Below are 11,758 nucleotides of genomic sequence, written 5' to 3' on the forward strand. Positions count from 1 at the left end.
TTGATTTCCCTTGGATTCTTGTTCATGAAATGTATGTAATGCTCTAGAGACTTTAGAGAGAAGTGGGGAAGTGTTGGAATGAAATAATGAAGTTGGAATCACATTTAAAGACTTGGAAAATTTCAGCCCGTCGGGAGTTCCACGGACTCTTCCACGGTCCGTGGAACATGGTGTTGCCCGTGGTTCTGGTCGTGGTCCACCACCAGCCAGCTACCATCTCTGCTGGCAGTTCCACGGTCCGTGGAATATTCTATGGTCCGTGGAACATGGCCGTGAAACTCACAGTTTCACCGAAGTTGTTCCCGTCGCCTCGTTTGTTCTCCAATCCTTATGGAACCTTCTTAGCGCTTGTTTATCACTTCATTAACAATCTAAGGGGCGTTATAACTCTTCCCCAAAACATCATTAAGTTGTCATCAACTTACTACTCATAAATCCTTTCCGATACTTATCGTATACATTGCCTTCTCTTGGCGGACTTTCTCGTCTAACATCGAATGTCTTTAAAATCTTATTTAGAATCATCAAATGCTATTTCTTACTTATTGAAACATCATATACTTCGTGCTCTTCATTAGCCTATTCACTGTGCATCAACGGAAAATTTTCCGAGGTGTAACAAGTTAGGCTTAGTTACTTACCAAGTTAGGTTTTCCTTATAAATAGAGGGCTTTCATTCATTATATCATCATCCCTCGAGAGAAAAAAATAATTTTCTCCCCTCTCTCTATCTTTCTCTATAATATTATTCTTTTACCTTTATTATTTTATAACAAGATAAGAGATATAGAGGGAAGAACATGATTATTGTCTTATTCAAGTCTTCAATCATTACATAGCATACATCTATATATAGGAATATGTTGAGGAAATAGTAATGAAAAAGAATAAGTAACTTATTTTAAATTTGTCATTCACATGAGCGTGAAAATTTTCATTATAGAGAAGATGAGTGCAAAACCTTCTCTAAAAAGAATAAATAATGGACCACTTGGTCGGACGTTCAAGCATCTCTTTGCAGATAGACTATGCCCTTTTTATCTTTTAGTTTGCTTGCAAGAGAAGTAATAGTTTATTAATGTACTTGAAAGTATACCAAACAACAATTACATCACACTAACTTGACACTGTAATTGAACAAAAGATTTTCTTAAAAAAAAAGGAAAGAAACTTGAGACTGTAAATTGAAATAAAAGCGCTATATTGACACACTGTTGGGTATTCCTTTGCCTGTGAGACCTGCTTCACTTGTTGGGAAGAGCAATGTATATGGAACTTTAACAGGGCCGGACCTGTTTTTCCATTTCTCATCACCATTCATCTGTATAATTTGATGCTCGATTTCGTTCAACTTCTTCCCAAACCTCTCAAAAGCGGCAAGTGGTTCTTGGTCCTTTGTCCATTCAGATGAGTCCCTCTGTCCAAGGTAAATCTCATCTGATGGATGCCTTGACAATATCTCTATGAGGGAAATTCCTAGTAATGTCTGCAGTTGAGGAGTGATTGTTTTCAAGTATGCCTTGTCTGGATTTGTCTTGAGCTCTTCATACTCAGGAGTTCCTGGCTCTGGCATGAATCTTCGACTTAATGTTGGGCGATTTGGGAGGTAACCTGCATAAGGATATTGCCCGAAATTGACTGCTGCATGAAGTGCTGATGCTATCCAAATAATAATGGTGCAAGAATCTATTAGCTCTTGGCGCGTTTCCATTTTAGGCCACCAAGGTTCATTTTTCTTGTCACCATGTCCTTCTTCCCGAAGTTCCTTCCACCAGGCTTGGAGTTCATTGTCTTTCACAACTAATTCATCTGATTTGTAATAGAAGTTGCAATATTCTGTTACCCAACTTTTGATTGCTGACCATATTTCTAAACCATCAACGGCATATGGGTAATCCTGAATCAGTAAGCGAACGCCATGTGGGGAACTTGAGTCCTCCACTGCCACTCCTCTACAATTGAGTTATATCATAGTCATATTAGCGAAATTAGAATACCATAAAACCTCATGAACAACCATATTTTTCTTGTAAAGATAGTTCTGAAACTGTAATTTACCTCTTAACAAGATCAGCAGGAAGTGCTTGTTCAGGGAAAACCCAATTTTTGTACACTACAGCTGACATTTCCATGGCATATTTGGAAGGAAAAACTGTCATCTCAAGAATTCCACCAGCATTGATTAAGATTTGTCTTGCCAAAGCATTTATGTTCATCGTGTCACGAAAATGTGGATGTAAAAGCTTATGAATCGGGTGAAGCACACTTAGTTGCCTGTTTGTTGCAATCACAAATGGCTCAATCGCTGCATGTGTATTCAACCTGAGAAGATAACCACACATCTTAATATGATTTTACAAAGTATTGAAGTTGTTATTGTGACTCAAATCCTTAGAGAAGTCTTCTGATAGAATTTTACCAGTGACTGATTAGCTGATGAACACCCGAGTCATTCACTGCAACATAAGCTTTGGCCAATTGCCAGATCGAACCCTCAACATCTCGATCAGCGGGGGTATAGACTTTGCTAACAGCACCAAGTTCATCTCCATCTGGATGTGGCAAGCTTAGTTCAATTGCTAATGGCTTCATTGTTCCATTATCTTGCAAGAATAGCAGAGTTCTTGAGGCATAGAGTTTTGTGTTTGTCGTGTTTATTCTCCTCACATACGGCATAAGGATGTCATGGTGGTTCAGTATGTAAAGCCTGTTAGTCTTGATTGCCTGTAAATAATATTGCAAACTCTTTATTACTCACAGCTTTTGAAAGGAATCTACTCTTACTCGAAGTATTTGAACACACTAGTCTGAAAGATAAAGCTAAATGAATTACATCGTCGATTGTTAGCCCATCCAGCTTGTTCTCTATATGCTCTTTGGTTATTGTACTGTTTTGGTTCCCATATACTTCAGGATCCAACTCGCTTTTTGGAGGGAATTCCTACAGATAATAAGAAAAGACAAGTCAATGTTTATAAACATGGGAGAGAAAGATAAAGTAGAAAGAAACCAAATATACGTTTCAAACTCCTCTTTCCAAATCATATATCTAAGATATATGAGCAATGAAGCCAACTTACTTGGAGTCTGCTGATTATGACAGGATTTACTCCAGCCAACATTTCTCTTGCAAATTCTTCATCGGTCCTCCATGAACTCTTATCCTCTGAAAAAACAATTCGTGAGTCATACATAACAACGAACGAGAATAACACAAAAATGGCAATTGGTATTTGGTACGTCACAGGAAGTAACGTGAGTACCTTGAATAACTTGAGGAGTTGGGAATTTGAATTTTCCTTCACCATCAGTTCGGATGATTTCTTTTAGAATCTCTAGAGGAATGCTATCAACGAGGGCTTTGAGAAAAGGTCCTTGAGGCAATTTGATTCCTCCTTCATAAAGTCTCAGTACATCCTCAAAGCTGTCAAACTCATTAGGGGTGCTATCAAAGAGAGCCTGAAACTCGGGGATAAGGAACTGGACGATGGATTTCAGAGCATACGTCAAGAAGTCCGACAACTTAATGTGTCCAAAACGCTCATCTCTTGGTACATAGATGTCTAAACTCTTAAGTAGTGGAATCCTGCTTTCACTGTTAGGATCTGCTCACCAAAAAAAAAAAAAAACGATGTCACTCGAAGTTGCTTTTTCAAAATAAACATGCTAAATGATTCGGACAACAACAAATGTTGCATTGTAGGAAAATGAAACATATATGTGACCTGCTTTTGTTGGCTTTCTGCCTGTTCTTCCTCTCCGAGGGTACGGGTACTCAGCAGATCCTCCCAAGATAGTCCTTGCATACTGTTTTCCCTTTTCTGGATCTCCCAAGTCATTGTAGAAAGCGTAGTCATAAACCCTGTCCCATTCCTCAAGTTTGCCAGTTCCATCTCCTCTTAAGGTCACTAACTCTTTTTCTCTGTATATGCGTAATGGTTCTGGTGTTTCCCCAGGAAGATACGCCTGCATTAGTACGTAATTAGAACACTGTTAATTAAAATTCTTCTTTCTAAACAGCTATTCTTTTTATATGCCTAAATGATTGATGCAACGGTACCTGATTAGCAAAGAAAATGCGGTCTGATTTGTATCTTTTAGAAGGATAAACCCAAGAATTGCAGACAAAATGAATCTTGCCATGATTGGGAACATCTTCAAGGGTAAGTGACTTCAGGAAAAACTCATTGAAATGCAAATTCTTGATGATGAATGCACCTGGAACTCCAATATCTTCGTCCCAATCAAATGTGACATCGAAGGCTGATTCTCCTGCTACTAATGGGGTTCGAGTACTGAGCCAGTTCTCCAAATAAGCTGGATTGCTACGTTTCCCTTGTAAACCATTTACTGCAGAGATGGATCAAATTTAAAAAAAAAAAAAAAAAAAAAAAATTAAAGTACTATACTATGAATATGGTAATTAATAGGGGTGTACATGGACCGGGTTGGTTCGGATTTCTTAAACACCAAACCAAACCAATTGCGTCGGGTTTTTAAATTTATACACCAAACCAAACCAATAAAATTCGGATTTTTCAACCTCGGGTTTTCTCCGGTTATTCGGTTTTCTCGGGTTATTTGGGTTTTTTTTTTCGGAATAATCTTGATACAAAACATATAACTTTTACGTCAAATATTTCTTTAGTCCTAGTAAGATACAACTATGTAATTAAGGTGTTTCATAAGAAAATAACACAAAATGTGAGAAGAGTGATGACATTGTATTAAAATATTCAACAAAAGATAATAAAATCGGTTAAAATAAACATTGTTAATTAATAAGTCATAAAGAAAATGACCATAATCTAAAAATATTAAGTCATGCTAAAATAAGTATGGCTAATAAGTATTAATTACATGACAAGAAAAAAAAACTTAAGTTCTGTACTTTCACTCTTTAAATCAATTATGCAAAACTAAAAGATAGATATCCAACATTATTGTCATTTCTATGGGTAAATTGAAATTCTTTTGTTAGTATTAGTGTTGAATTGGTTTTGGTTTGGACTTTATATGAGTTACTAATATCCACAGGATATAAAACTTATTCACATTCAAAATCCTAAGTTCAAGCTTGAATAATATGATAATAGATGAAAAACTATGAAAAAAATTAAGAAATATTTATAAATTACATTACAAATAAATATTTTTATGTATAAAATATTTTAAAAATTGAATACATGTAATGTCGGGTTGGTTTGGTTCGGTTTGACTTTTTTTAGCTAAAATCAAACCAAACCAATTATGGTCGGGTTTTTTTTTCCAACACCAAACTAAATCAAACCAAACCACTAGTCGGGTTTTTTTCTCGGTTTGACTCGGTTTATCGGTTTGGTGCGGTTTATCGGTTTACTTTGTACACCCCTAGTAATTAATATATGAGAGTATCAAGTAGCTGAGATAAGATGTTTTGTTCATTGTTAGGTGCCCTTAGTTGAGTTCCTTTTGTCCTATAGGTTCAAGAGGACAGACTTTGTTTTACCCACTGGTAGCCCATTATTAATTTCTCAGAGGAAGACAGAATCAATCCCAAGATTTGATTTGAAAGAAGAGGAGCTTTTTATTAGTTAATCACTATCCCTTCCACACCTATTAATTATGAGTAGGATTCTAAGAGCTCTACGTAGGAATGAGTTAGATTTTCTGTGTTAACAAGAAGAAATGGCGGAACCCTCTTCGGTCTAATATGGGCTGTTTCCTTTTTTTGAGGCAACTACAAGCACATTTCCAACAAATTTCTCTTCTTATTTTGTAAGAAAATAAATCCTACAATTTATGTATTAAGTGCCTTTCATTGGTCCTCGATATTATCAACGGCTTAATTACTGAAATTATTTGACTATAGTGGGGAACGAAATTATAAATAAATATACACCATGATTAAGTAAAACAATTCGTATACCGGCATGTTGTAAGTAAATTGACCAAGAGAACTTCAAATGATGCGTAATTGACTAGCTAGGTCAAATATGAGATATCATTCTACTGACTTGTCAATTCTTAGATAAAATCTGGGTTGAGGTTAGCAACTTCCTCACGCCTCCACCAGGAATCAAGTTACGTAAATCATCTTAATAAACAACTTAATTCCACAAGCTCCTAACAAGAAAATTCGAGAATCCAAATAGGATTTGGTCGATTACAATTTCTTCTCCTTTTTACTATTTTCTTAAGTATTATTAGAGAAACTGTTCTTTATGTAGTCTAGTTGTTTATCATTTTAACATTTGGCTGTAGATAACTTTAATTATAGACGTAACCTTTTTCTAATTAAAATCATAGTTTTAAAAGATGTAATATTACTATATTATATAAGAGCAAATGTGAGGACTTTTGTAGTCCTCACAATAATTTCCCAATTTTTTAAAAACTTTTTAATTAATTACTTTTATGTCCCAATCTTATTTATTTAAGTTAATTTTTTTGTTTTTTGTTTTTAAAGTCTACTTTTCAAAAGCTATCGAACCTGGGGACTTTTGTAGTCCTCACAATAATTTTCAAATTTTTTTAAAACTTTTTAATTAATTACTTTTAGGTCCTAATCTTATTTATTTAAGTCAATTTTTTTGTTTTTGTTTTTAAAGTCTACTTTTCAAAATCTATCGAACCTCCTACCTCATTTTTCACGTTCTTTGATTTTCTGATTGGTGCTCGATATCCGCATTTGAGCCTAATTAATCGGATAATTCGCACTACCATCGCGCCTTACGGTGAGCGCTTCCTCCAAAGATTTTTTTCCATATCCATGTTCGAACCCCTAATCCCTCGATTAGAGAAGAAAGCACTTCCATCTATTTCAGTTAAATTATGTATTTGTCTTAAAAGTTCATTAACTATGTATAGATTATTTATTTAGAACTAAATAACTTCGGAAATTAGGATACATAAGTTATAATGTCAAATTCGGTTCCAAATTTGATTTGAATTAAATAATTTCATCAAAATGGAAGTTAAAATATTAAAGGAGTGGAATGAAAATTTTTTTTCATATAAGCTATCTACTTGTGGGGCTAAGATGGGTATATGGTGGTTGTTGTTGTTGTTGTTATACACTTGTCTAACACAAATTATATTTCTTTAGTTAAAATATCTACTTTTATATCTTGAGTTTGGGGAACGCGCGGTCACATAACTAGTACTACTATAAAGTGTAAATATCATATTCAATGCGGCCATGATTAATGAATAAAATAATTTCTGATGGGCATGAGCAGTAATTATTCGTAAATCGTAATAGATCTTGTCAGGAATACGTGTCCATTTAGACTAGATCGAAGCTCTCACAGATGTTTTTTTCCCATTCATTGCACACGCTTGAAAAGCTTAATAATGAAAGGCATGGAGTTTCAGACAAAAATTTTGGATTGGATTTCTGCTAAAAAATTCCATTAACGTTGATTTATCCACATTTTTATATTAATTAAGTTTCTTTCCCTAATAAAACAAAATGTAATGTGGTTAATATTATCCAAAAAAGTGATAATTGGTTTTTTAATTTTAACAACTGCATGTTATATAAAGCGTACTACAAATATGTACCATTGCTCTTGACTTAAACTAGATTTTTGAAGTCATATTTATCATAACTACAAATGACTTTGATAGAATTACATTTTAGCTTGAAATTTATAAACTGTTAGTAACGTAGTAACGTTAAACTTCTTAAATATAAAATAAGCTTTTATAAATATAACATCAAATACAATCAGCTTAATCATTTCAGAAAAAGGAAAGTAAATCCGAACCAACCTTTAGCACCAATTTATAACTGCATTTTCCCGTATTAACCAGAAAATTGTAAGAAATTTGGGCTCACAATTTATATAACACACGTTTCGTTTTGAGATTTCTTAAGATGCTTGACATAATTCTATGTTAGTAGTTTCACGACATTTTAGGAATTACTCCCTCCCAAATTATGTGACACCTTCTGCATTTCGAAATTCAAACAAGTTTTTACCGTGATTTTTTCATATGTCATATAAATATTTTGAATCATCAATTATTGTAATTTATACAAGTACTTTTTACGTAATTTTCAAATATGTAAAATTTATTTCAAAAAATTTAAAGAGTTCATGTCCGAATTCACGGTCAAAATTAAGTTGTTTGACTCTCGAAATCTAACTGTCTCACATAAATTAAACAATGAAAGCTTCCATATTGGAGCTAGAGAAGTTACCAGGATCAGCATGAACAGAGCTGATCAACTGCAAAGAGACCCTCTTGCCAAGGAACTCAAGAACTCCATCAAGAAAAGAGGCATTCACATCATTAAAGTCCAATGCGTTCTTCTTCATCAAAACAATAGTTCCTTTCACCTTTTTTCCGTTGTCATTTTTCCCAGTGATTGCATCCACAATTTTTCCAAGTACCATGATGATACGTTCCCAGAGGAAAGAGTGAAAAAAAATAGGACTTATATGATAACTTTCGATTTAAATAAGGATACAGAAAGATGAGTTTGGTTATTTGAAGCTCCAATGGCACGAGTCTGGTATTTATAGCCATCAACATCTACTTGGCAAAATATATTATTAAAAAAAAAAGCCAAGTCCATCTTCCACGTAGTCTTCATTATACTTTTGGAATAGATTTAAAGCACATGGGTGGCGGAGATCTGCTTTAAGCAATTTGGTTAATAAATCTTTTCTTTTTTGGGGCTCGTTACCATAGATTTTATATATTATGGATCGGAGATAATCATTTGAGCACGTACAATAACATATATATATAATTCGTATATTAGATATATTGAAATATTTTATATTATATATAAACTTAAATCTACTAGTTCCATTATTTTATCCATAAAGATTCTGTCACCATCTTCTAAATTACACATAACCAAATTTGAATGTGTATAGTCAGATCTAATAGTCATCCCTAATTACAATAATTTATTATAAACGGTCAAGTTTTTGGTGGAACTCCTTTTTCATGTTATGTTTTATTATACATGTCCTATAATAACATTTTGTTGTAGCAATTAAAAAATATCAGGACAAATAATATAGTCATAGAGGTGTTTAAACCTCTCCACCTCACCCCCGCCCCCTCAACCCGGCCCCCACCCCCCCCCCCCACCCCTGCCCACACACACCCCAATCCTTGATACCACGTGAGAGGTTTATAATTTCAAAAACAAAAAGAGACTTGTTCTTCATTCTTCTCAATGACATAAATTAAACCACGACCAAGAGGAAAATATCAAACACGAAAACGAAAATGAAGAACGAGTTTCTTTTTTTATTTTAGTAGAAGTATTTTCAGTTGAATGAAACCAAAAATGGTATGAATTGTCGGCTAAGCATATTCCCCTATTGTGGCTTGAGGGAGGCAGCTGTGAATTTTTTTTTTTCTGAAAGAGTTACACAATGGGTAAGAGACCATTGATTTAGAATGAGATTATAATTGGATATTGAAGAAGAGAGAAAGTGTGCAAGTTTGAAATAGATTGAATACATACTCCTGTTTTAACCCAATTAAGAGTGATATTATAGGGACATGAAATAGATTGAATACATCTTCTAATTTATTAGTCTAACATATCTTGTATAGTTGTTACTAATCCTAGTGATTGAATTTCTATGCTTAGTCTGAAAGGAAATAAGATATTCAAATAAATAATTTTATAGCGAATGACTATTCATCTATTATATTTTATGTTTGGGCTTGGAGCTGAATTTGACCTTTTTACAGGTAGGATATTTTATGGACTAATTACACTATATGTTAACTAGGGTAACAATGCTATCAAAATTGACCCACCTTTTCAAATCTTACAAAAAATGACCCTCTCTCTCTCTCTCTCTCTCTCTCTGATCTGGTGGTGGTGTTGAGTTCGTTGGAGAATAGAACTCTGGTGATGGCTGGTAGCTGTTACTGCTCCATCATTGGTGGTGTTGGAGTAAGTTTTTGTATAATAGTGTATAGTATATGGGTGTATACACACCTCTTATACACTATTATACATTTTTATACACTTCTATACATAATGTACCTGTTTTGTATAAAAGTGCAATTCTTATTCAAAACCAGTTAAGATCTATGTTTATACCCATTTATACAATATTGTATAATTGTGTATAAATATGTATAAGTGTGTATTTTCGTGTATAATATTGTATAATTATATTTTTTAGTGTATATACCTACACATTATACACCTTCAAACACCTATATAAATAATGTACCTGTCTTTTGTATATAAGTGTATAACACTGTATAAAAGTGTTTTTGAGCCAAAGCTTTGCAATGTAAGTTTTGAGCTTTTTTTTGCAATATAATTGAGCAATTTGTATATTTCTGAAATTTCCCCCATTTTTTATTTGGACATCGCTATTTAATTTTTGTTCACTTTTTAAAAGAGTGCACACAACTATCTTTTCTTGAATTACATCAGATATACGGTGCCTAGAGTTACATATAGCTGAAGATAGGAAAAAATATATATCTTTCAACAATACCACCTCCATTTCAATTAAAGTATCTTAGTTTGACTGGACACGGAGTTTAAAAAATAAAGGGAGATTTTTGAATTTTGTGGTCTTAAATTAAAGATGTGTAGTTCTTTAAATCTTGTAGTCTTAAATTTTCCGTGTAGAATGTTAAAATTGAAACACTTACTAAATATAAAATGAAACACTCTTTTTGAGACAGATGAAAAAGAAAAGTAAAACACTAAATTGAAACGGAGGGAATAATTTAGAGGAAGTTACATAAGTAAGCAATCTTAAAATTGACATTGCTAATTTTTAGCATTAGATTGATTGTATCAATTACGTACCAAATAATATTTACCATATTAACATAACTCCTATTAAAGACCTAAAAAAAGATCCTGCACAATATTAGCATAACCCCTATTAAATGAGAAAAAAAAGATATTTACCATAAATATGGCTGCCGGGTTTCGCCTACGCAACGGTTTCACAAGATTGAACCTTTTTTGTTCAACCCAAGTGTTGGAGTTCCAGAGCACGAGGGAATGGACTATATCCCCCTTACTCAACTAATTCCTCAAAAAATGCTAATAACAGTTGACTAAAATAAAATAAAGATTCATTGTTTTCCTAATCTCTTCCGTTCTTATTTTCTTTTTATACCATCAATTTTTTCTTACCCTTCCTTTTTTTAGCGTCTTTATTTCTTTTTTTAATACTAGCAATTTTTTTAAAATTTGAATTTGGATATTATATATATTATTTTAACATATTACAAATTTGATTAGTAGTTTGTATTTCCTATTCCAAAGATATATACTATATAAACCATATATTAGCCATATATATCTAAAATGTTGTACATATTTATATAGTATGTATAATAGATTTTGTTTACTTTCATGTATTATATTGAATATATGCTATCCATATATTTGATATAATATAGTATAAACACTATATAATATATTAGTGGAATATTTACATTATATAAACACAGTAGTTATTTAATATCGCTGACATAAATTAAATATATATTTTAGAGAAAAAGCTATTCAACATTACAATAGAATTTGATGAAAATAATTTATCACACATTCCCTCAAGCAATCTCACGAGAGAGAGAGAGAGAGAGTAAAGAGGAAATGTAGTAAAAAATGCATTGATGGAGCATGATGGAAATTGACCCCATGATAAATGTGAATCCCTAATTATATGAGATACCTATTAATATTTTATTTGATTAATAAATTTACAGATTTTTATGTATATGTTAGAAATGATATAAAATTTGCTGTTTATGTTAA

At 32.9% G+C, this 11,758-nt stretch overlaps 1 protein-coding gene across 1 annotated transcript; it reads right to left on the reverse strand.

Moving 5' to 3' along the window:
• Positions 1-1,145: 1,145 nt before the first annotated feature.
• LOC132042000 (probable linoleate 9S-lipoxygenase 5) lies at positions 1,146-8,440 on the reverse strand. Its single transcript, XM_059432662.1, has 9 exons — positions 8,189-8,440; positions 4,061-4,350; positions 3,726-3,966; positions 3,264-3,605; positions 3,081-3,166; positions 2,834-2,941; positions 2,420-2,724; positions 2,059-2,322; positions 1,146-1,952 (listed from the first exon to the last, which is right to left on the reverse strand). The coding sequence occupies exons 1-9, from the start codon at positions 8,382-8,384 to the stop codon at positions 1,199-1,201; spliced, it is 2,586 nt and encodes an 861-aa protein (XP_059288645.1). The 5' UTR covers positions 8,385-8,440; the 3' UTR covers positions 1,146-1,198.
• Between the last annotated feature and the right edge of the window lie 3,318 nt (positions 8,441-11,758).

The sequence above is a fragment of the Lycium ferocissimum genome, unplaced genomic scaffold (genome assembly GCF_029784015.1).
Source record: "Lycium ferocissimum isolate CSIRO_LF1 unplaced genomic scaffold, AGI_CSIRO_Lferr_CH_V1 ctg12839, whole genome shotgun sequence".
NCBI lineage: Eukaryota > Viridiplantae > Streptophyta > Magnoliopsida > Solanales > Solanaceae > Lycium > Lycium ferocissimum.

What these genes read in the sequence shown, in the direction of transcription:
- LOC132042000 (XM_059432662.1), bottom strand. Translation starts at nt 8,384, where the DNA reads ATGGTACTTGGAAAAATTGTGGATGCAATCACTGGGAAAAATGACAAC. An exon ending in GCATTTTCTTTGCTAATCAG is followed by an intron (nt 3,967 to 4,060) that starts GTACCGTTGCAT and finishes GTACTAATGCAG; the next exon opens with GCGTATCTTCCTGGGGAAAC. An exon ending in CATCAGCTAATCAGTCACTG is followed by an intron (nt 2,323 to 2,419) that starts GTAAAATTCTAT and finishes TTATCTTCTCAG; the next exon opens with GTTGAATACACATGCAGCGA.